At 43.9% G+C, this 25968-nt stretch overlaps 1 protein-coding gene across 2 annotated transcripts in view; it reads left to right on the top strand.

Moving 5' to 3' along the window:
- The first annotated feature begins 23397 nt into the window (after positions 1-23397).
- The window catches only part of ENTREP1 (endosomal transmembrane epsin interactor 1), a 49800-nt gene continuing 47229 nt past the window's right edge, over positions 23398-25968 (top strand). The window contains exon 1 of one of the 2 annotated variants that reach the window (XM_037061696.1): positions 23398-24214. In XM_037061696.1, coding sequence (XP_036917591.1) covers positions 23423-24214 — 792 coding nt within the window. In that variant the 5' untranslated portion in view covers positions 23398-23422. The remainder of the gene's footprint in view (positions 24215-25968) is intronic. The other variant, XM_037061695.1, reaches the window with a different exon arrangement.

Genomic DNA, 25968 nt, shown 5'->3' with positions numbered 1-25968 from the left:
GGGCGCTTTTCCCCGTGGAGACCCGCACTCCACAGCCTCTTCCTTTCCTTTAACAACATACCCACCTCCTTCCTCCCGCTGAAGCCATGGGGGCTGGAGGTAGAACGTCGCACAGTTGAGAAATAGTCTCCAGTTGCTCAGGGCTCTTTCCTCAAGCTTCTTCCAGATATTCTCCTTGGTCAGGCCTCTCATCTCAACCCTCGGATCGAACACCTTCTTGCTCACACCCGCTCTTTCATGCCCAGACCCGGGTGGAATATACTTCCTCCATACCATGCACCCCTCTGCAGGCAAAGATGGAATCACAGACTCTGGGGTTTGAAAGGGAGATCCGAGAAAGGACTGGAGAAGCCTCAGGCTTAGTACATTCCAGGGAGTAGGGCTCAGACCGCCAGGTCTGTGCTCTTAGAAATTTCCTTCAGAAAACACTTGTGAAGTGACAAGGTCTTTTCTTTGTCTTCTGAAGTCAGCTGAAGAGCAGCTTATCTCGAGTCATGAACTCCGCTGTGTTCTCTGTCTGCCCCTGCTCTGCCTTCTTCACCTAAAGGACCTCTGGAAGCCCCAGGTCCCACCGCTTCTTTCAGTACAACTAGTCTTGCTGGGCAGTTCGACCCCGTTCACCAGCACGGTACTTGTTTTAGGTATTATCTTAAATGCCGCCTCCTCTGGGAAGCCTTTCAAGGGTGGGTTAGGAGGCCTTACCGTGGGCTCCCAGAGCCTCCTTGCTTCCCGTCTAACAAATCATTTGTCCCATTGTTAAAAACGGTGAGTACCGCCCTTTGAAAGTCCTTCTCCTCTAGGCTCCAATCTGTTTGAGAGAAGGGATTCTTTCTTTTTTCTTCCATTTTATCTTAGGCACTGACCACGTGGAGGGATTAAGTAAATGTGTCATAACAGGAAAAGATACGTTAATTCATTTTTCTCCCTTTAGACTTACCAGGGGCAAAAGAGAATGTGGAGAAAAGCTGAAGGACTTGCTGCAGGAATGAAACCCCTGGTGTTCTTTGTTTCTGATACTTGCTTCAATATGAGGCTCTTCTGTTGTAGACGAATGTGTTAAATTCGGGCAGTCTTCAAGATGTGGGACATCAAGGTTCTGAGAAGAGGGAGGGGGTCATCCTCAAATGTCAAACAGCTATTCTGAGGGTCCCTCTGTCTGCAGGTACGCAGCAGGGGCCGGAGCTAAGAGGACTGGTCTTAAGTTGGAGGAGATTTTCAGGCCCAGGTGTGCATTCCTAGAGAAAATGTTTTGTAGTTGTTTTTGTTCTCCTTAAAGATGCGACTTTTCATTATTATCAAAGTAATATGTGCATATAATTTTAAAAGTCACACATTTTCAAACAACTGTAACCAAATGAAGCAGCCCCTTCTCTGCCTGCCCCCCGTTCCTCAGTTCTGCTCTCTGAAGCAATCGCTTTTACTCCCATTTAGCTGGTTTTTAAAATGCATGTTTGTTTTTACTCCTCCCTTTTCTAAATAGTGTTGCTGTTTCTTGATTCCTCTGTTTCTGACACTATCTGTCTGTAATTTTTTTATTGTTATTGAGATGCATTTCTCTTAACCCCATTGCTAGGTGCATTCCCTCCCACTGTCTCTCCAGCAGAGTATTATATCCGTGAAGGTAGGGTTCAGTTGCATATATCAGAAAACTCAAAATAACAGTGATTTAAACAGACTTCTTCTCTTGAGGCAAAGAGGCTGGAAGTAGACCTTCCATGACTGCTGGCACCAGGGAGGAAATTTCACCCTCTTCCCAGTATGGGCTTCCATCTATCTTCAAGGTCATTGTTGGAGATCCAGACATTTACCTGCCAGTTCTCCAGGCAGGGAGAAGGAGGAGGGGCTGTCTTGTAGATTTGCCTAGCCCGGACATTTCAAATAAATAGAATCACCACGTGCCGTGATTTTTTTTGGAGACATGTCTTTTTAGATTTTTTTGCTCATTATTATATTGGGTTATTTGTTGTGAAAGTTCTTTATATATTCTATATACAAGTACCTTATCAAATACATGACTTGCAAATATTTCCTCCCACTGAGTGGTTGTCTTTAAAAAAATTAATCTCCATTGTATTTTTTTCCATGACCATTTATTTTCAGGTTTTTATTGGTGTCCTTTAAAGCACAAAAGTTTTAATGTTAACATCATCCAATTTATCTATTTTTCTTTTGTTGTTTATATTTTTAGTATCCTCTATGGATTTTTCAGATATTTTTTATTGTGGTGGTTGCTCTAGAAATTTAATCTGCATCTTTAACTTAGAATGATGTACTTCCAGATGATACTGACATAATTCTGCTAAAATGTGGTAACTTCGCTTAACCATGGCTCTATTTCTCTCATTTGTGCTGTCATTGTTATAGTTATTACTTCTTATATGATATAAATCCAAAAGTATAGTTATTTTTGTTACATGGAAAGGTAAATTTAAATTCAGGTTACCAATAACATGAAGGTGTGGGAGGTAGGGAAGAGAAATGACTATGTGCACACTGTGAGGTCTTGTTCAAGTCCTGGAGTAGGACAGAGTGATTGAATAACTTCCAACATTCACAGAAAAAGGAATGGCACTAACAGTAATACAAAAATAGAGAAATGCAAATAGAGCATACAAACAATTAGAGGGAGAAAGGGAAATATAGGCAACTCTATCAATCATTCTGAAATAGAGGGAAATATAAGTAAAGGATGGTAAAGACCAAATACGCACCCTGGCTGGGTGGCCAAGTGGATTGAGTGCCAGCCTGTGAACCAAAGGGTTGCTGGTTTGATTCCCAGACAGGGTACATGCCTGGGGTACGGGCAGGGCCCCAGTGGGGGGTGCTCAAAAGGCAACCACACATTGATGTTTCTCCCCTCTTACCCTCTCTAAAAATAAAATGAATAAAATCTTTTTTAAAAGAGTAAAAAACATTAAAGAAAAGCAATTCTGACACATGCTATACCATGCATGAACTTTGAAGACATTGTGCTGAGTGAAATGAGCCACATACCAAAGTTCAGATTTTACGATTGTACTTAAAAGAGGTACGTGGAGTAGTCAAATGCAGAGAGACAGGAGGCTGTGTTGTAGTTGCCAGGGACTGGAGGGGAAGGGGAGGTGTTGATTGATGGGTAGAGAGCAAAAAAGCTTTGGAGATGGCTGAGCAATAATATGAATGAGCCTAGTGGCACTGAATTGTACACTTAAAAACGGGTAAAATGGTAAATGTTATGTATAGTTTACCATAATAATTTTTTAAAGATATGTCTAGTTTTTAAAAATGGTACTAGAGAGAGAGAAGTAGAGAGAGGAAAAATTCCAAGTATATGTGAGTGTGATAAACATTGCCTGATTTTTTAAAAAGATTTTATTTATTTATCTTTAGAAGGGAAGGGAAGGAGAGAGGGCGAGAAATATCAGTGAATGGTTGCCTCTCATGTGCCCCCCGTTGTGAACTGGCCTGCAACCCAGGCATGTGTCCTGACTGGGAGTTGAACTGCGAACCGCGATCATCTGGTTCGCAGGGCTGTGCTCAATCCACTGAGCTACACCAGCCAGGGGTGCCTGATCTTTAGAAACCCTGATGATCCTTTCCATCCTCACAGTCGTCGTCATGACCTTAAACAGACTCTGGTTTACACTCTCGCTGGACCTTCCTCCCCGAAAGCCCCTGTGCTTCAGAGTCAGGAGATGAGTGCATCCTAGGGCCACGCACAGGCAGAGCTGAGGAGCACTCCCCACCATGCCTCCCTGCCCCTCCCCACTGCTTTCTCCAGAGTCCCTGCCCCAAGCCTGTCCTCCCAGAGAGTGCACCAAGCTCTTCCTGTCTGTCCTGCCTGCTACCCAGACCTACCTACCAAGCAGCTCTCCCGCCTTTTCTGTGGAAAAGAAAGAAAACCCGAGGCCCAGGGGAAGAAGGTGGATCAGGGAGTGTGGCCAGAGGAAGGGACAGATAAGCATGACCTGCTCCTAGACTCTGCACTTCACACCTGTTACTTCAGACCTCTGGGTTCTTCTCCCCAGCTCTGTTGACTATCACTGCGGCCCTGGCTCGTCGGCGCCCCCTAGAACCACCTAGAAGTCTGTATGGTCTTGGAAAAGACTCCCGGAATGCTCTGGCAGAACTCACTAGAACTACTCTTTATGTCCAATGGTGGGACTAAATCTATCAACATTAAACATATCAATAGTCATTAAAGACACAGTCTACACCTCAAGTGGAAGGTGTGGCTTTGTAAACACAGCCATTTAAAGACAGACAAGGCAAGTTTACCAAAAAAGGCAAAACTACTTTAAAACAAGTTATTTCTTTCAATTACCCATCTGATTTGTTTGTCCTCTTGTTTATACCTTCTCTCTCCTCCCAGAGCCATTTGAAATGACTTGCAGAGATGTGCAGAGTACAATAGGGTCTAAGAAGAGGCAAAGCGATCACGGTGAAGAAAGCCCGGTGCAGGAAGATCACATGGCGCAGGGATGGCACAGGGACGGCACAGGGGTCCCTGGCGGTGCCACAGTACACAGTGTTCTTTGCTGGTGGTGCAGCTCCAGTTTGACTCTGAACTTCTCAGCATCAAAACGTGAGCAATGCCATCAATAATAAGAATCACACAATTGTTAAAAACAAACCAGCTCTTCAGGAGAAGCAGAACTTTTCCTGGAACTTCCTTTCCTACAATTCCCCAGAGGCCCTGTGTGATGTAAGAGACAATATCCTCATAATCACCCTCACAAAAACAATAGGTAGTTTCAAGGGGCTCTTTTCTGAATGTGTCATTCAATGTGGGAAAGGGGGGCACAGAAGCAGATGTCATTAGGAGTTCGCAGGCGTGGCCAGAAGATGGCCGTGCGGTGTGCAGCTCTCAGACGACCAGAGAGTGGAAAGCCCTTGCCCAGACTCCCAGATGGACTGCAGACGGCGGGGCACCGCGAGACGGTCGTTTGCAGTGGCAGCAATAAGGCTGACCAAAGCTGGGCAACCGCGGGGAGACCCATCTGATTGCCTCAGGGGCTGGTCTGTGACACTCAAACTTGCTCCTTGTCCTGCCCCTTCCCCTGGGTATCCAAAGCATCAAAGTTAGCTTTTGTGACCTGGCTCTTCCTGGCACGCGGTACTGGCACAGGCCCACCCTGTGGCTGGAGCTCTCCCGAACCCAGAAGTTGCCTCTGCAGTTGGCCTGGGGCTGGCAGCTCTGCGGGGGCTCTGTTCTTGCCATTCACCACATATTCAAGACAGCGTCCAGAATATGCTCAGCCTCCGTACTCTGACTTGACAGGAAGGTTTGTGCCAAGTCAAGTCTGTTTCCTCTCCTGGGCTCTAAGTTGCTTTGTTATCTTCCTGGCAGGGGAAGTGGTGAAAGAAAAGCATTCCGGGACTAGAGCATCTAGATATGTTTATGGGAATGAAAAACTATAGCCACTTTTTCACCTACCACCTTCATTGATTGAAACTAAAATGTTTTTATGTGAAATCCAGACCAGAAGCACATGTTTGTTTTCAATTTTGGTTTAATCGGTGTTTTATAGATCAGTATTTGTTAACGTAAGCTCAACATGGGGCCAGGTTTGGTCATTTGACTCTGCCCTGCGCCCTTGCAATTTTCATGGGCCTCATCCTGTGTGTCCCTCGTGGGCTCTGAGTAGCAGGAGGAGAATGGCCAGACCTCTGTCACTAGGATGATCAGGAAGCAAAAGCTTTCTGGGTGCCGGGTACAACCTTTGTGGAGCATCGTCCTGAAAGGCCCCCTATCCTGGATCTGAAATATCCTGGCCCAGAGAAGACGCATCAGTAGGCATTCACTGTCTTTGGGACTTCCCCGGGCCGGAGGGAAGGTCTCAAAGGGCAGCTTTGCCTCCCTGCAGCAGCCGAGGCGTCTAATCAACAGACACACAGCTGGCGACCGGCAAAGGTCATAGTCTCGCACAGAGTCCTCACAGGGTGTGTCGGTCCCCCTCAGTGCATTTTCCACAGTCCTTGGGTCTGGGCCCCACCCTCTGTCCTTCAAGAGGGAGGGATGGGGATGGTTGGAAGGGAGACATGCAGATGGGTCCATCTTGGACTCTCCGCAACTCCCTGCATGGACCTATGACTTAGATCTTTCACTGTGGTAGCTGCACAAAATCATCAGTTTTGAAGAAAAAACATTTCTTTGAACACGTGGAAATTCTGATATATTTGCTTAGAAAATCTCTAGTCACAACCTGCAATATATTTAAATTGGTACAACTCTGATTAACTTAATAAAAAATTTACTTTTGATGTGTGACTTCCTAATAATTTTTCTGTCTTTATTGAGGTATAATTGATAAGTAAAAATTGCATATATTTAGGCATAAAACTTGATGTTTTGATATATGTATACACAGTGAAAGTGAAATAATCACAATCAAGCTAATTTATACACTGGTCACTTCACATATTTGCTGTTTCCTTCCTTCCTTCTCTCTTCTTTCTTCCTTCTTTCTTCCTTCTTTCTTCCTTCTTTCTTCCTTCTCCTTCCTTCCTTCCTTCCTTCCTTCCTTCCTTCCTTCCTTCCTTCCTTCCTTCCTTCCTGTCAGAACACTTTTAAGATCTCTCCTCCCAGCACATTCCAAGTACACAGTACAGTGTGATTCCCTGTGGTCACACTGCCATGTGTTAGATCTCTGGAACTTCATCATCTCGCATTGCTGAAACACTATATGCCCTCTGACTAGCTGTCCCGTGCACCCCCGCACCAGCCCCTGGCAACCACCACTCTCCTTCTGCCTCTGCGCATTTGACTATTGCAGATTCTACATGTAAGATCATGCAGCATTTGTTTGTCTTCATCTGGCTTATTTCACTCAGCCTCCTGGTTCATCCGTATTGTCACAAGTAGCAGAATTTCCTTTTTTTTTTTTAAGGCTGAATAATATTCCACTGTGCGTGTATACTATGTAATGCCCATTATGTGTGCATGTGTATAAATGCAGACATATACATGTATAGATATACACCTATTGAATAGAATGTATATATATATACACACACACACACAATGTACACACTATATATATATATATATATATATATATATATATAATGTACACACAGTGTGTGTCTATTCATCAAGACACTTAGGCTGCTTCCACATCTCCGCTGTTGTGAGTAATGTTGCAGTGAACATGGGTGTGCACATGTCTCTTCAAAACTGTTTCCATTTCCTTTGGATATGTAACCAGAAGTGGGGGTGCTGGGTCATGCATTCATTCCATTTAATCTTTTGAAGCACCTCCGTACCGTGTTTCATAAAGCTGTAACAACTTGCCTTCCCGTCAACAGTGTACAAGGGTCTCTATTCCTCCACACCCTGCCCAATATCTGTCTTCCATGGCTGTCAGTTTCTCCCTTCAGATCTCTCAGTATCTGCTTTGTATAGTCAAGTATTCTGATGTCAGGTGCGTGTATATTTATAATTGTTGTATTTCCTGCTGATTGACCCTTTTACCATTATATAATAACCTGCTTTGTCTCTAGAGGCAGTTTTTGACTTGAAGTCTATTTCATCTGATACACTCCTAAGTATAGCCATCTCTGCTTTATTTTTTTGTTACTCTTCATATAGGATGTCATTATCCATTTCTTCTCTTTCAGCCTATGTGTGTCCTTAAATCTAAAGGGAGTCTCTTGTAGCCAGCATATTACTGAATCTTTTTAAACATCAATTTATTCATTCCATTCCTTTTGATCGTGGAATATAATTCATTTGCATTTAAAATAAGTATTAATATATGAAGGCTTGGTAATGCCATTTTGTTAGCTGTTTTTTGTTTTGCAGCTTTTTTTCTTTTCCTCTTTTGCTGTTTTCCTTTGTTATTTGATTATTTTTTCAGTGACTTGCTTTGATTCTTTCTCTTTATCTTTTATGTATCTGTTATAGGTTTTTTTCCTTGTGGTTATCCTGAAGCCTCCATAAAATATCTTGCAGTTATGAACAAATTGGTAACAACTTCACTTCAATCATGTGCAAAAACTGCTAAATGATTGTTTTCTGGGGGCGTGGGGCCTGAGACCTCGTAGTCTGCTGTCTGCTTGGTGTCCCCTCCTTGGTATGTGACTTAATTTCCTAAGGTAACTGGACACTTTCTGCCCAGTCTGCTCATTCCCCTGCTGCAAGACCACCTTCTAGTGCTTTATGTTGTGGTTATGTTGTCTATCCTCCCCACCACTTTCTGTCCCTGGCATTCTTTGTCTCTGGCATTTCTTTGTCTCTGGCATTTCTTTTTCTTTTTTAAAATTAATTTTTAGAGAGAGAGGGGGAGGAAGAGGGCAANAGTGACTTGCTTTGATTCTTTCTCTTTATCTTTTATGTATCTGTTATAGGTTTTTTTCCTTGTGGTTATCCTGAAGCCTCCATAAAATATCTTGCAGTTATGAACAAATTGGTAACAACTTCACTTCAATCATGTGCAAAAACTGCTAAATGATTGTTTTCTGGGGGCGTGGGGCCGGAGACCTCGTAGTCTGCTGTCTGCTTGGTGTCCCCTCCTTGGTATGTGACTTAATTTCCTAAGGTAACTGGACATTTTCTGCCCAGTCTGCTCATTCCCCTGCTGCAAGACCACCTTCTAGTGCTTTATGTTGTGGTTATGTTGTCTATCCTCCCCACCACTTTCTGTCCCATTCTTTGTCTCTGGCATTTCTTTTTCTTTTTTAAAATTAATTTTTAGAGAAGGGGAGGAAGAGGGCAAGGGGAGGGAGGGAGTGGGGGGTGAGAAAGAGAGAGAGAGAATATATCATGGATTTGTTATCCCGCTCATTTGTGAGTTCATTGGTCGATCCTTGTGTGTGCCCCTGGCCAGGATGGAACCACAGCCTTGGCATTTGGGGATGACTGATGCTCTGACCAACTGAGTCACCCAGCCAGGGCAAGCCTGGCACTTCTGAAGGTTAAAGAGTAGAAAGGGCCATCATCACCTGGAAGCTCTCGTGGGTTGAATTACATAACTGCTAGAATGGTTTTGACGTTGTATATATGTTGCCTGCCTGGCCGAGAGATAGACCACCTTTCTCCTCTCAGATCAGCAGTGGACACCTGAATTCCCGGATGGAAGATGAGGAGGCAGAGGGAACCTGTGGGGCCGGCTGTCCAGCTTGTGGATGGTCCCTCTCTCCAGTGCAGAGTGATGTGTGTGGAGGTTGTGTAGGTTTCCAGAGCAGGAAGAGTTGAATGAAGGGACAGAGCTGGGAAAACCTGGGTGAGACAGAACATCCAAAGTTGAAGAGGCACTTCAGCTCCTGGGCTGTGTTGGGTGTGGTGGCTGACATCTGCCCTTTCAGAGCAGTTTTCTCCATTTCCTCTTCCCATGGATAGGAAAGAGTTACCAACGGCGAGGCCAGTAATTTATAAATGAAAATCTGGGGACTCCAAGGCAGGGTAACTTTCTGCTCTGCTCCGTGGGCAAAGATCATTTTGTACATTTCTTCCCATGCTGCTTCCATGGGGCCAGTGAGGCCAGTGTTACCACAGAAATGTATGGCCTTTTCATTAATCTAGGTGTTTCCTTAACCCTAAACCTATGCTTACCCGCCATGATTAGGCTTGCTTTTTCCCCCCATTAAGTTTGAGATAAGTGAGATTTATATGCAGTTGTAAGAAACAATACACAGAGATCCACAGAGGTAACCTTTAGGTGGGTTCTCCAATAGTAACTTCATTCGTAACTATAGTACATGATCATGACCAGGAAACTAACACTGGTACAATCGATCCACCTGTTTGAGATTCCATCCCATTATTTTACATGCAGTGTGTGTGTGTATGTGTGGGTTTTATTTTACATAGTTTTATCGCATGTGTAGATTGTGGTGACCCAATACAAAATAGTCCAGATACAAAATAGTTCTGTTACTACAGAGACACCTTTTGTTGTCCTTTTGTAACTGTATCTACTCCCTTCCCTACTCCTAGACCCTGGCAGCCAGGAACCTTCCCTTCGGTTGTATGATTTCATCATTTTAAGAATGCTACATAAATAGAGTCACACAGTACACAAACTTTTGAGACTGGTTTGTTCCTCTCAGTATAATTTCCTGGAGAGTCAGCCAAGTTGTTGTGTGAGTCAACAGCACATTCCTTTTTGTTGCTCACTGCTATGATATCAATGTATCAAAGTCTCTTTAATTTAAAGAAAATTCAGATAGCTCCTAGTTTGGGGTACAAATGAAGCTGCTACAAACATTCATATATAGGATTTTGTATGAAGATATGTGTTCATTTCTGCATGTGTGTTCCTGTGTGGGAATTCCCACGAATGCAATTACTTGATTGTACAGTAGTTGCATGTTTAGTTTTTTCCAGAAACTACCAAAATATTTTCTAGAGTTGCTGTACTACTTTACATTTTCACTAGTAATGTGTAAGTGGTCCAGTTAACTACATCCTTGCCAGGATTTGGTAGTGTTACTATTTTTTGTTTGTCATTCTGATAGTTTTATAGTGATACTTCATTGTGAGTTTAGTTTGCATTTCCCTGATGGATAATGATGCCGAACTTCTTTTCATGTGTTTATCGGGCACATGTATACCCTCTTCCGTGAAACGTTACTTTGCCCATTTTCCAATTGAATTGGAGTTTTTTTGTATTTTTGAGTTTTGAGAGTTCTTTATATATTGTATATACTAATCTTCTATCAAACATATGGTTTGCACATTTTTCTCAGTTCATAACTTGTCTTCTCATCCTCTTAATTTTTGCAAAGCGAAAGTTTTAATTTTGATGATGTTCAGCTTTCAATTTTCATTTTATATATTGCATGACTGGTGTTGAAATTAAAAACTCTTTGCCTAGCTTTAGAGCCTAAAGACTTTCTTTAATTTTTTAAAAAAGATTTATAATTTTTAATAGTACATTTAAGTCTGTGGTCCATTTTAATTTCATTATTGTGTAAGGTGTGAGGTTTAGGTTAATGGTTTTTGTTTGCTTTCATTCATTTATTTATTTATTTATTTATTTATTTAATTTTTTGCACCTCAGGGTAGCCAGCACCATTTGTTGGAAGAGTGTTTACTTTTATTATTTTACACTCACAAATGGGGGATGGGGGTGGGGAGGGGAGAGAGAGAGAAAGGGTGAAAGATAGATTGATTGATTTTGATGACACAATTGGGCATAAACTGTGGCAGTTTTGGGGGTCACAGGATAAAAATGGCGGTTAGGCGAGAGGGAAGGATTGCCCAAGAAGGATCTCGCTAAATTACATACTGTTAAAAAACTAAGGAAAATAGCCCTGGCTGGTGTAGCTTAGTGGATTGAGCATGGGCCTGAGAACCAGAGTATGGTGGTTCAATTCCCAGTCAGGGCACATGCCTGGGTTGCAGGCCAGTTCCTGGCAGGGGACGCATGAGAGGCAACCATACACTGATATTTCTCTCCCTCTCTCCTTCCCTTCCCCTCTAAAGATAAACAAATAAAATCTTAAAAAAACTATTAAAAAAACTAAGGAAAATAGGGAAGCATTTCACTTGTGCATTTTCCATCTTTAAGGGCAAGAAAGACTGGTGGGAAGGACCATGGAACAAATTGACCCACATCTTTGCCTCTAGATGAAGTAGCAACATTGGGCTGTCATGTAAGGAGTGAAGAGGAGGGTGAGGATAAAACGGGGGCCTCCAGGTGGGTGTTTGAGGAGGTCATGCGCAGCTAATTAGAACTTGGGAAAGACCTCATTTTTCTCCAGGTAGCCTCACAGACTACAGTGGTGGCAACACCATTTGCAGGGCACCCTAACTTTTCTAGGGCTTGCCCAGACGCGGCATCTCCCAGGACAGGCACACCAGGACTGCCTCTGCCACTCTCTTCGTTGCGTTTGCCCTTCGGGCTCCTTGCGATGTTGGAATTTAGCTACTCAAGGACTCAAGAGGCCTTCCACAAGAGACAGGCTTGGCATGTCTTGGAAGGCTTGGCATTCCAACTCTTGGTTCCCTGCCATGTGACTGTCTCTAAAATTTCTGTGTTATTTTTGGAATGGAAAAAACAAACAGGGTATGGCTTCTTTGCATAAGTAAGATGGTTGCTCTTTAGCTTGTTTTTAGAAAATAGACACTCTGGATAATGCTCATAAATTTACATTTAGAATTCCAGAAGAATAAGGCTGTAAGGAAGGAAACATTTTGTTCATTTGTTAGTGGTTGTAGTGGAATTTGGAACAGACTGTAATTAAACATTTTGGCATTTATGTGGAAGGAGCAAACAATAAGATGGGCAATAGAACTCACTGCATTTTTGTTATTGTTATTGTTGTTAAGAAAGAAAGAAACAAACAAACAACCTGGCTACTTGATTCACTCTGAGAGTCCTCCAGGGCAAGATATTTACATACAGGGCAGGAGAATGGAACCATTAAATGGTGATGGTTTATTTTCCCTTTTCTTTATACGCCACATTGGGTGGCATCTGTATGCTTCTTTCTCAGCTTGTCTTTTTAACTTAAATCGATTGGGGTGACATTGGTTAATGACATCATGTAAGTTCCAGGTGTGCAGTTGGACACAACATCATCTCACCACCCGAAGCCCAGTCCCCTTCTGTCACCACATATTTGGCCCTCTGGACCCTCTTCACCCTCCCTCCCCCCGACACCCTTAAGGTAACCGCCGGACTGTTACTGTGTCTTGAGTTTGTTTGCTTGTTTTCTTTGTTCACGTGTTGCTTTCTGTTTTATATCCACATATGAGTGAAATTGCAGGTTCTTGCCTTTTCCATCTGACTTGTTTTACGTAGCACAGTACTCTTAAGAGTCATTCATGTTGATGCAAATGGCCGTGTCTCATTCTTTCTTATGACTGAGTAGTTCTCAACTGTATTTATGGACCGCATCTTCTTCATTCAGTCAACCTCTGAAGGACATTTAGGTTTCTCCCGTATCTTGGCTGCCGTAAATAGTGCTGGAGGGAACACAGGAGCACATACATCTTTATAAATAAAAGTTTTCAAATTTTTGGGGGGTTGACATCCAGAAAAGGGATTACTGGGTCTTATTGTAGCTCTATTCTTAATTTTTTTGAGGAACCTCATACTGTGTTCCATAAGGGATGTACTAATATACGTTCCTACCAGCAGTGTATGAGGGTTCCTTTTCCTCCCCATCCTCACCAACACCATTATCTTTTGTCTTTTTGATAATAGGTGATAATTTGATCCTAACAGGTGTGAGATTATATCAGTTGTAGTTTTGATTTGCATTTCTCTGATGAGTAGTGATGATGAGTATCTTTCACATACCTCTTGGCCATTTGTATATCACCTTTTGAAAAATGTCTATTCAAGTCCTTTGCCCCTTTGAAAATCAGGTTATTTGCTTATTTGCTTTTGAGTTATCTGAGTTTCTGACATATTTTGGATATTAACCCGTTATTAAGTAGTATCTGATTTGCAAATATTTTCTCTCACTTTATAGGTTGCCTGTTTGTTCTGTTAATTGTTTCCTTTGCTGTGCAGGTGCTTTTTAGTTAGATGTAATCCTGTTAGTCTGTTTTTGCTTTTGCTACCTGAGCTTTAGGTGTCATACCCGCAGATCACTGCCCAGACTAATGTCAAGGAGCTTTGCAGTGTTTGAGATAAGGGTCCAGTTTCACTCTTGTGCATGGGGATGCCTAGTTTTTTATTTTACTTGGTCTTAAGATACTTTTTAAATTTCCCCTTTGATTTAGTCTTCGATCCCTTAGCTGTTCGGGAGTGCATTGTTTAGTTTCACCGTATTTGTGAATTTTCCTCCCGCTATTGGTTCCTAGTTTTATAACATTTTGGTTGGGTAAGATACTTGATGTGATTTCAGTCTTCTCAAATTGGTTAATATTTATTTTGCGGCCCAACATACTGGGGAATATTCCATGGGCCACCCCATTTTACACTTCCACCAGCCATGTGTGAGAGTACTGATTCCTCCACAGTGTCTCCAACACTGTGGTTGACTGTCTTTTTTACAGACCATAGGAGCATTTGGTAAATACACAGTGACCAAATTGTGTATTTGTTTTCTGTGACATGACTTCAAATTTTTTAAAAAAGGGTGGCTCTTGTAGACCAGTAGTTGGATTCACTTCACCATAATAGCTGAGTCTTCACCTGCTTATGAAGTCCAGAACTCCCACTGGAATTTGTGACTTGATTGGATTTGTGCTTGTCTGATTTTGGTGTATATAAATGTTTTTTTCTTCCATCCAACTTTGAAACTGATGGGAACCTGTGATATTTGATTTTTTTTTCATTTAATTTTAAAGATATTTGATTTAGACTGATTCCTTTTTTCTTTCATGTTCTGGGTATTTAGGGTAATTGTACTTTTCCCCAGTCATGAGTCATATATTTGAAATTATAATAATTATTCACCTTTGAAATATTTTTCCTTAGCTATAAAGCCTAGGACAACATTTCAAGTGGAGAACACAGACAATCTTAACTTATTCCTAAATTTAATGAAATCGATATGCTCTCAATGATGATTTGAAGTAGATATAATCATGAGATGATGTCACTTGTTTTATTAAGAGTTTTAAAAGTCAGAAATAGATTTTAATAGCTTTTTGAGATGTAGTTCACATACGATACAACTTACCCATTGAAAGTTCACCATTCAGTGCTTTGGGGTATATTTACAGATGTGTACAACCACTGCCACAGTTTTACAACATTCTTGTCACCTCAGAAGGAAACACCAGACCCTTTAGCTATACAGGCATCCTCCCCAACCCTAAGCAACCACTAGGTGACTTTATGTCTCTATAAATGTGCCTCTTCTGGACATTATAAATGGAGTCGTGTACTATGTGGTCTTTTGTGACTTGCTTCTTTCATTTAGAGAAATAGATGCTGAAATTGATCAAACATCTTTAAAAAATATTACGAGGGAGATCCTAGTTTTTTATTTGGACACTTCATGTAGGTTTGTCTAACTCACAGTCACAATTCTGCAGTCATTCTATTGGTGTGGACCGGCCACATGTGGTCCAGAGAGAGCGTAGGCGCTGGGAGGCGCCCTCAGGTCAGATGCCTGCCTCAGACCCAACCTCCAGACAGGGGCAGAATCAGACAAGAACGTGGCAGCTCTGACTGGGACCACGTGGGGGGAATGGAGCAAAGAGCGGGTCCTGGAAATGGGAACAGAGTGTCAAAATTGAAGATGTCCTCTTTAATTCGGCCATTTGAGAGCCCTTTCCCATGCTGTCCTGAATGATGAGTAACGTTGTGCACAATATTGTTTTGGTGTACTGGGAAAGACACCGAATTGGAAGTCCGAAGCCCTAGGTTTTCACTTTGGCTTTGCAGTTTGGCATTGAGGAAGTCTCTCTGTATCTTTGAACTTCATGTTCTTCATCTGTTTTTTTAAGATTTTATTTATTTTTTTGATAGAAGGTAGGTAGGGAGAAAGAGAGGGAGAGAAACATCAATGTGTGGTTCCCTCTCGCATGCACCCCCCACAGGGGACCTGGCCTGCAACCCAGGCATGTGCCCCGATGGGGAATCGAACCAGTGACCAAAGGGTTCACAGGCTGGCGTTCAATCCAGTGAGCCACACCAGCCAGGTCATCTTCACCTCTAAATGAGTAAAAAATTAACTACTTGGCTTGGTTGTTGGTGGTATTATACGAGCTATCATGCTTGGAAGATTAATACAAACATCATGAAACATATGAGTATCTGTTATCTGTCTTCCAACTGTCTCTTATTTTTGATATCTCACATGGCTGGTTGTTCCATAGCCCAATGCTTTTTGGCCCTGTTTCAGATTTAACTCTGGTTAAGCGCATTTAGCATTTTTCGCTGTATGATCCTTCACTTCATATTGACATTGGGGTTTCTGTTTATGAGCTCATGGTTAGTGGCCTGCAGAGTCCTCAGAGGTTTTTCCCAGAATGCATCATCCACCACTTCCAAGAACAGCAAAAATCATGCACCACTGTCTTCCTAGCCCCCCAACCCTGATCTCTACTCACCCATCCAATCCCAGCGAAGATGGTGTGGTTGTCAGTCACATCAGTCCCCTCAGAGGGGTGTCACAGAAAGGTCATCCTTAGTCATATCCTAAAGCTTCAAAGCCCCTGAGTTAGAGAGGGCATGGCCCCTGGTCCCTGGGGCTCAGTTCTGAGGCTGGCAGGTAACACAGTCACAGAGAGCGGGACACCTGATATTCAGGCACAGGTAGCCTGACACCAGGGTTTCGGGGCCTGAGTTCTCTCTTTCAGCTTCATTTACACACGCACACACATCATTATACCTTCCCATTGAGATGATTCATAATCAGGATATTCATACTTAAAGGAGATCAAGGCACCCTGAGAAGAGAGCGATTTTAAAGGCTGGCATTTAGAACTTAGTGTTAGAACTGGAAAGAACCATACACATAAGCTAGTCTAAGCCTCTCCCTAACTACCCCACCTCACAGCCCTTGGTGGAAAAGACTAAACCCCTTTGAATTTATGAGGTTTGTTTAAAATCACACAGCAAATTAGAGAAAAAGCAAAGGCCATTCATTCATTCATTCATTCATCCTCAACTGGGCAAGGAGGGCATGGATAACCAACACTTTATTTGGTAGAGTGAAGTACATGCTCTTATCGGCAATTACTTCCTTGGCCGAACAGATGCAGAAGTCCCTCAGTGTGTAAAAAAAAAAAAATCCTGTCTTGACCATGCCACAAAATAACAAGCTACCGTTTCTGTCTCGTCTCCTGCCGGCAGAGTCTGGACAGAAACCTAGACGAGAAATGAGGCAGTCACAATAGGGTGTGGCAAGAACTGGTGGGAAGGAGAGAACGACGTGAAATACAAAGCAGGGGCACTTCTCTGGCCTGAGGGGCAGCTCGTGGGGATGTTGGAGATGACTTTCTGTGGTGAAGGAACTTCAGTCTGTAAGTTAGGGCTGAGTAGGAGTGTCCCAGGAACCGTGTGTAAGTTAGTTGGGGACGAAGGGAGTAGGTGTGGAACAGTGCCCTTGATGGAACGGAATGTTTAAAAGCCCAAAAGGTAAGATGAAACTGGCACAAAAGATATATATATATATGAGTGTATATATACATACACTTCAGGTAGTCAGTTTATTAAATCAGAACATGGGAGAAGGACTACAGAAAAGGCTTTCAAGTACACAGAACTCACACCCCCTACCAAGGGCAGCCATTATGGGGGGGGGGTCAAAAGAGCTGGGAGAGGGATCTAGTATCATAACATTTCATGGAGATCAACTTAATTTTTCAGTTATCCTTATGGACTGTTGAAAAGCAAATAGGGACTATGAATGCAAGAGGCACAAAGATGAATAATTTCCTTCCATTTCTTTCTCTTCCTTCCTGGTTCTGTTGAGCCAAGGATCCACCTGATAGAGATGCTGGATTGAAACAATGTACACACTAAGCCTGATGCCACTGTCAAAACCAGTGGCTGGGTGTCACTAGGAGGCTCAGAGAAAGTAAGCGGTTGCTCCACTTTCCTCAGTCCTCATTTCCTACCCCAGGAATGACCTTGACCTCTTGCAGGATGGCTGACAGCAGCTGTGACCTCTCCTTTTAGGAGGGACTCCACCTGTCTCTCCCTGGGTGGCTTTGTGGTCTTCATGAATTTAGTCAATGGCTAAGACATTTTACATGCAGTGAATTTGTACGTGTCCCACAGAGTTTGCTGGTCTTGAAAAACCCAGTATGTGGGCACAACTCAGGCTACATGGGCTGTCCCCGACCCAGGCCAAGTCCCTCTTGTAGTTTCTCCTTCAGCTTGATGGGAAGGAACGGCCATCTTCTGATTTATGTTTGGGGATTCAAGGGCCTCTTTCTCATGGAAAGGAAGCACACCCACACAGAAAGATGTATTGGTCTCTGACACATAGCTTTCCAGGACATCATCGACCTCTGGGGAGCTTTTATTAAATATATCTGCTCCAGGCAGACAGCCTCTTTTTTAAATTTATTTTTTATTGATTTTTTAGAGAGAGACAGCAGGAGGAAGGGAAGGAGAAAGAGAGAGAAATGGACTAATGTGTTGTTCCACTTATTTACACATTCTTGTATGTGCCCTGACCAGAAATCCAACCTACAGCCTTGCTGTGTCCACACGATGCTCTAACCAACTGAGCTACCCTGTCCAGGCCTACAGACAGGCTCTTTTATCCTACAACTTTTTTCCTAAATATCTTTGTTTCTGAGGGATCTAGGCTTCACAACTGCATAACTAAAAGGCCGTTTAAGAGATTGCCCCAGAATAAAGGAACGGTCTCTGCTCATAGGTGAATTACCTTTGACTTTTATACAAACTTGAACCCACAGGAAGCTCTGATATTATATGGTTTCTCTCTCTCTCTCTCTCTCTCACACACACACACACACACACACAAACACAAAGACATATGCTCTCACATACTTATATATTTACTTATATTACATGTATGTGTGTAGCTTATCTCCCCTAGAAATGCATAAGCCAATAAATAATTTTAGGGCAGTTAACCTGAATTGTCTTGTGGGACTTGCATTGTAAGACATTTTCAGTATTTAATTTCAACAATGAGAGTAAAAAGTGTGGTTGCATCTTTTCTGGTTAACAAATAAGTCTGTTTTGGGGCCAGTGGCATTAAAATCCTTAACAGGATTTTATATAACAATTTGCACTGTTATTTCAGAAAAACGAAGTGCGTGGTCTGCCCAGCTCTGCTCAGGGTCACTTTCCTTCTTCCATTCTCTGATTTAATTAAAACAGAAAATTCCACAGTCCTTTTTCAACAGAGTGAAATGTCAGAACTGGAAGTTGCCACCCATGTTCCCAACACAATCCTCATACAACACGCTCCCTCATGGGAAGCCACGACACCATGGTACCTGAAGCCTAAATTTTTGGTTTTATCCTGGGTCTATTGAGTCTGCCGGTTTAGCGATTCCACAACCAAATTCACCTGCTTTTCTCGGTTGCTGCTCTCTTGCTGGTCATCTGAGTAACCAAGGCAATGAGCATGGCTGAACTTCAAAGTTTTGGGCCTAAGGGACTCCACCCAATCATATGGTCCGGCAGCCAATCACATGGTCCATCCTCAGGCAGGCGAAGCATCACAGACTTGCGCTTGACAGAGGAAGCCATGGAGGGTAGAGAAGCTTGGAGCTGGCTCAAGATCACAGATTAGAAGAGGGGCTACCACCCCCCTCTGGCTCCTAATATGTTGCTCTTCCCACTAGAATCCAGTGATCTAAACCCCTCCTCTTCATAAAGGTCACCTGGACAGCAGCGCCTGGCTGAGAACCAGCAAAGCTGGTACCTGCAGCATATTTATATCAAAGTTTGTTTTTAGGCCAGATCCTCTACCTTCCTCTTCCAGCGATTTTGCCACCCTTAGTCCCCTCCTATGTAAAACTTTCCATATAAAAATTCTGGTGTTTGAATAGTTCCACGCATTAATGTTTGGGGGGAATTTGGTAAAATGCGCGTTCCTGGGCCTCTTATCTGGAGTGTCAGAGGGGGTTGGGGAGGCCTGTGAATCTGCATTCTGACACATTCCACTAATGGTCCTGTCGCCCATGTGCCACACCTTGACAAGCTGCTCCAAAGCTACCAACCATATTAAAAGAGGACTTTGAGGGTCCAGTTTTCTCGGCTTACCCTGAGAAACTCTTCTCTTTCTAAACTTTAACAACTGGGGGCAGGTGGTCAGGGAACAGGTTTAAGGAGTTTCAGCAGCAGCTTCCACTCTAAAAGGGAATGACCTCCTGTAATCAGTGGACAGGTTGGGTCTTCTGAGAAAGGGTGGGGGGAACTGAGGCGCTTGTTTAATTAAGGGTGTCCAGCGAAACCTGAGCGAAAGAGCCCAAACTCCTGAGCAGTAGAGCCTTTGTTTGGGAAGAGTCGGTGGAAATTTCTCCTTGGAATTTGGCTTTGATCTTGAGGAAAGCTGGCAGCTAGGTCCCATAAAACAATACACTACAGCTATTGTTTCCTTGAACAGTAATGAAATGCATGGGTCCATTTTTCCACAAGCTCTTCCTCACTTTATTTTAAGAGCTCTATTGAGATATAGTTCACATGTGTCTTTATTGAGATACAATCCACTCATTCGATGTATACCATTCAATGGTTGTTCATATATTCACAGTGACACAATCATCACCACAGTCAACTTTAGAACATTTATCACCTCAAAAATTACCCCCTACCCCTTAGCAATCACCCTTCCCCTACTTACTCTCCCCTTCCCCACAACCATAAGCAATCATTCATCTGCCCTCTGTCTCTACTGATTGTCTACTCTGGAGAGCTCATATAAGTGGAATCATATAATATGTGGTCTTTTGTGACTGGATTCTTTTACCTACAGTAATGTTTTCTTTTTAAATTAAGTTTCTTGGGGTGACATTAGTTAATACCATTATAGGTTTCAAGTGTATAAGAAGTCCATATTACATCATCTGTATATTGCACTGTGTGCTCACCACCCAAAGTCTAGTCTCTTTCGGTCACCCGGTGTCTGAACCCCTCCCCCTCTGCTCACCCCTCTTCCCCTCTGGTAACCACCATACTATTGTCTGTGTCTATGAGTGTGTTTGCTTTGTTTGTTGCTTTCTGTTTTATATTCCACATATGAGTGAAATCGTGTGGCTCTTGTCTTATTCCATCTGACTTCTTTCTCTTACTATTAGCATACTGTTTCCAAGGTCTGTTCAATGTTGTAGCATGTATCAGTACTTCTTTTTATTTCCACAACGTGCCATTGTATGGATTGCCACATTTTGTTTACCCATTCATCCACACTCTTGTTGCTTCTCCCTTTTGACGATTGTGAGGAATGCTATGCCTTACAATGCTAGTAATGCAAGTGTTTGTTTGGACGTATGTATTCAGTTCTCTTGGGTATATAGCCAGGAGTGAAATTACCAGGTCAAATGAAAACTCTGTGTTTAACTTTCTGAGGAACTGCCAGACTGTTTTCTAAAGTCCTCACTTTATTTTTTTAAGCCAGTCTGAAATCAATGGCTCTGAATCATCTTGTAAGTGTTTAGTTTCATACAGCTCAGCTCGATCAGGTATAACTAAGGACTGATTGTAAGGAACTGTTTGAGGATGCAAGGAATCAAACTTGGATTCCAAAATCTAAAACTCCAAAACTCAAGTGTGTTAGTTGGCGTAACCTCAAAGGTTGGGGCAATGTTACATTGATTCATGTTTCAGGTAAGAGCAGAAAAAGGAACTCACGGCTACAAATATGGCCAATTACAAGAAAAGAAAAGTAGAATGTAACAACTCTTTTCTTTTCATCCTCACTTGAGGATTTGTTTATTGATTTTTAGTGTGAGAGGAAGTGAGAAGTGGGAAGGTGGGGGAGAGGAAGAGACAGACAGACAGACAGACATTGATTGGTTACTTCCAGTACACACACCGATGGGGTCAGACCTGTGGCCTAGCTATGTGCCCTCACCAAGAATTGCATCTGCATTGTTTCTGATGCCCTGGACAGTGCTCTAACCAACTCAGCCTCCCCTCCAGTGCCACAAAGATTCTTAATTAGCAGCTTTGGAAAAAGTTTAATGGTCTGAAAAAAATAAATAAGTATTGGATATAACTATCTATGGATTTTAATGACCTCTGCAATCATCTGTTGGTATACAGAGAAATGGACTTTAAAAAAATTAAGGGTAAAGTACTTAGGAATACTTTAAGTGTTTATAACATATGGAGACGTGCACAACGTGTAACTCCATGAATTTTCTCAGCGTGAACCTCAGCCATGTAACTAGTACCTAGAACAAGAAGCAGATGGCTGTCAGCTTCCCTGAAACTCTTCCCTTTGCAGTCATTAACCCCCGAAAGGGAAGGAGGCTCTGTGACTTCTAGCACCAACAGTCCTAGACACACAGAACACACTTTTGACAGTGCATTTCAGGTATCAAGGATTGACCAGTGAAATATATTTGTTAAACTGATGGAATTTCTTGAGACTCAATCAGATTTTTTATATTGCACAGTGTAGTAGAATCTTAAAAATTAAATACTTTGAAACTTGTGTTTAAAATAAAAGGAATAAACTCAGTATACAATGCTGAGACCAGCATGGCTTGGTTGTGTATTGTCCTGCAAAGCAAAGGCTGCAGGTTGGATTCCTGGTAGAGGCGCTGCCTAGGTTGTGGGTTTGGTCCCGGGGGGCGTGAGGGGCAGCCCATCGATGCTCCTCGCCTGCCTTTTCTTCCTCCTTTCCCCTCTCTCTAAAAATAAAATAAATTAAACTCGGCATACAGGATGCTTTTAATTTAACCATCACCTGCAATTTAAGAACATGTACTGTAAGATGTTTTAAAGTATGTGAAACAACATACTTTAAAACATTTATTTAAAAAGATCCCCTTTTCTCCATGATTTGAGGTTTATTTTGAAGAAGAGTTTGTAAAAGAAGTCTTTGGGACTCAATCACAAGTGCTTTAATAATTCAGAAAGTGGGCATGTAAACACACACATGATATTAGCAATGCTTTGCATTGTGGGTTGAAGTGATGACTGAAATAAATACAGCCTTGGCAACTAGAGCATACAGCTAGTTCCGCATTTCTCTTGGTTTATTGGGCAGGAGGATGTTAAGTGCCCTCACCTTACTGATAAAATGAGCTAATACTGAGGTTGACTTATTACAAAGTGACAGCACTCTGTTAACTTGGAAAAAATCTATTACAATAGATTTGCGTTTTACATATAAGAACATGTTCAACACATAAGAATCCTTCCAAGAAAAGGAGATACACATATACATACACACACACACACTACTAGAGAAAGTCATTTCACAAAGTCGAACCATCTTTTTTCTTTTTTAAAATAGTTCTAAATATGTCTTATAAACGACCAAAAACATGTTCAGATTTTCTTTTGTAAGTTCGGGACTCTATGCTCTACCAGATGATACCTAATAAAACTCACAAGTCAATCAAGGTGAGATGGTTGCAGAGTGTAACCTTGGCCATGTGCTCTGGGCTGCTCCCATTCTTTCTTTCTGGATACTGGATACTTCCAAGGTAACCTCCTGCTCACACTTGCTCCTACCCTGGTGCTGGGAAAGCTCGGGAGCCTTACCCAGCCCTCTTCCCCCGCCCCTTTCCAGACGGCAGGGCCCCAGCGCAGTCAGCGCCAGGAAGCCTGACTCTGCTTTGCTTAGTCCTTCCCTGAAGCCCTGAGGCATAGACTTTTCCCACCAAGTTACTTATAGCCCCTCCTTCTGACATGCCCCCCCCGGGGGGGGTGGAGTGCAGAAAGTTTAAAGTCAGGCTCCCTTTCACATTTAAGGTTGCTAGTGTTCTTTTGTGGCTGAACCAGCGAAGAGCGAGGGTCTCTGGGCTTCTCCTGCACTGCTGTGCAGACGCAGCTTGGCGGCTGGCGGAACCGGCTCTTAGGTTATCCGCGCTAGCTCCAGCGCGCACTGGCTGTGGTTTCCCTCATATCCAGGGATCTGTTTTAAAAAAATGGGGCTGGGAATCTTTTCTGCACCCCGTAGATGGGATGCAGATTCGGCTATGACCGAAAGGTTGCTGCCGCCCCACGGCCCCAGTGCAGGAGCCGAGGAAGAGTGGGTTTTTGTGGGTGAGAGTGAGGGTGCTCCTCGGGCCGGCCGGAGGCGGACCTGCCGGGTGGCGGGTGGGAGCTGCCGCCAGGTGCCGGAGCAGCCTGTCCGGCGGCTGAGGCAGCAGAGGCCGCGGCAGCAGCAAGTGGTTGGGCTGTGCACATTTTTTTCCCTCCCCCCTGTCTACGGAGCCCGCCCGCGGTGCCCAGTGCGTGGCGCCCGAGGCCCCGCTTGCCGTCCCCTCCCGGCCGCCCAGGGCCGCTCCCTTACCCGCCCATACATGTCCCTGCCCGTGGTGCTCCCGGGCTCCTGCTGCCCGGTGGCTGGGCTCTCGGGAGGGCAACAGGCCGGGGGCCCGGGGGCCTCGGCCACAGTCGCCCAGGAGCCGCCGCTGCCCCCACTGCGGCCACGCTGGCCCCGGGCCGCGCTGCAGCCCCCGCTGCGGCCTCGCTGCTCGGCCACCGCCGCTGGGGTGCTGGCGGCACCGCCCGCGCTCTCCTCCCGCCGGGCCGCCGCCGCGGCCGCGGCCACCGCCGCCCCGAGCTCCGCGGGGCTGCCAGCGCGTCCGCTGCTGTCGCTCGGGCTGCTACAGCTGATCCTGGGGTGCTGCATGGTCGCACTCAGCTTCGGGGCGCTTTCGCTCAGCAGCTCCCCGCAGGTGAAGAACGCGTGCCCGTTCTGGGCTGGCTCCTCGGTGAGTGCCTCGCACTTCCCGCTCGCCTCTGCAGGACCCCCCTAACCCTCTAGGGAGTAGCCGGCTCTAGCGGGACCCCTCCACTGCCCCTGGGTTGGGCTTCCAGGGCTGCAGGTGGGGACCACAGCCCCTCAGGCCAGCTGAAGTTTTTCGGTGGGAAAGGATCCAAGAGAATGGAGTTCAGAGGTGAATTGGGTTGCACCTGGACAGTGTCTGTTCCTCGCAAGCTAAAGGATTTTGTGGTTCCTGTCAAACTAATTGAATAAAACAGATTCCCAGCTCTTGGGGAAATTGGAAAGATGGGGATGGGTGGCAGGAAAGTGGAAGCAATGACTACACTTCTTTTGATCACTAAGTGTTTACTTCACTGACAATGTCCGTGGGAGGAGAGCGATTTTGAGGTTTTGTTTACTGATGTGTCAACAATGCCTGGCACATAGTAGGTGTGTTTGTAGGATGCATGAAGTGACATCTTGACTGAGGTAGGTCGCTTATTTTGTTCTCCCTTAAGACATGAAAAATGTGAAATGTAACCAAGGATGAGTGCAAAAGTAATGGCAGGGTGTGTGTAAACTCGTGCTGGTACTTGGTCATTAAGGGAGGGCCCTATGCCCCCACTGGGTTCTTGGAGCCACAGGCTGCTATGCAGAATGCAATTCTCCAGGACCTGTACCATCTTCACCCGTGAGCCCACAGAATCCCCTGGGACAGTGACCTGGAGATGTCTGCCACCCCTAGTGGGAGAGGTTGGTCTGGGGCCATGGAACCCGCCCTTAGTGTCTGTGGATGCTGGGTGGCTACTCTTCCCTGCCTCACAGCAGTTTCACGGCTTTCTAGGCATCCGAACTCTTGAAGTATGCTTGGGGTTGAGAGACTTGGAAATGGATCTTCATGGAAAGATTGTGGAAGATGAATATTTTAAAGTTAATGACCTTTTTATGAACTAACTAAATCTAGAAGCCTGGCAGTGCCGGTGGTTTTGTCTAGGATCTGTAATGAACATATGTTCTGAATGCACGAAAATTGTCCTTTTGCAGGTCCTCACATACCCAGATTCAAGGCCATATTCTAAGAATATAGGGAGAACTCACTGAACCCAGAGTAATTGTTTGGTAAGAACATTAAGAACATTAAGTACCTGGAGGCTGGACTGACGTTGTATACTTAAACTGATGCCAGTTTCCTCTCCTTAGAAAAATACTTTGATGCTGAATGATCTTAGTGGGGTACAACCCATGCTATGGTTACTGGAGTTCACAGTCTGTGTGCACCAAGTAAAAGGAATCCTGAGCTCTTAGCCTTGCCCTTGGGCTCTCCTGCGGGCCTCCCTCAGTGTCCTTTAACACGGCAGGTGGGTGGGTGTTTCTGACTGGATAGGAATTAGATCCATGATGCTTTTTAGCCTACTTGTCAGACTAAATTCAGCCCAATGGTGGGTGCATTTTATTTCTCTAAATACCATGGGCCGGAAATGGAACTTGCACACATTTTTAGGGATTTGCTCTTGGTCAAACCATAATCTCTTGTCTTTTTCAAAGATAGCTAGTTTAGGATTATTGAAAACTATTTTTTCCTTTGTAAAATTAAAACCCGAAATCAGGTGTACTATTGTGAATTTTTCCAGAGGTGAGTGCAGTTAGATGTCTCTCAAGCCACAGCTAGAGTTGGTGAAGTATGAAAGAAAAGAAAAGAAGAGAAAAGGAAGGAAGGAAGGAAGGAAGGAAGGAAGCCACCAGGCAGAAGATGAAGGCTCT

Source organism: Sturnira hondurensis, unplaced genomic scaffold (genome assembly GCF_014824575.4).
Source record: "Sturnira hondurensis isolate 20B ecotype Veracruz unplaced genomic scaffold, ASM1482457v3 Scaffold0013515, whole genome shotgun sequence".
Classification (NCBI taxonomy): Eukaryota; Metazoa; Chordata; class Mammalia; order Chiroptera; family Phyllostomidae; genus Sturnira; species Sturnira hondurensis.
Note: the sequence above shows the minus strand (reverse complement) of the source record. Positions and strands in the feature narration are given on the sequence as shown.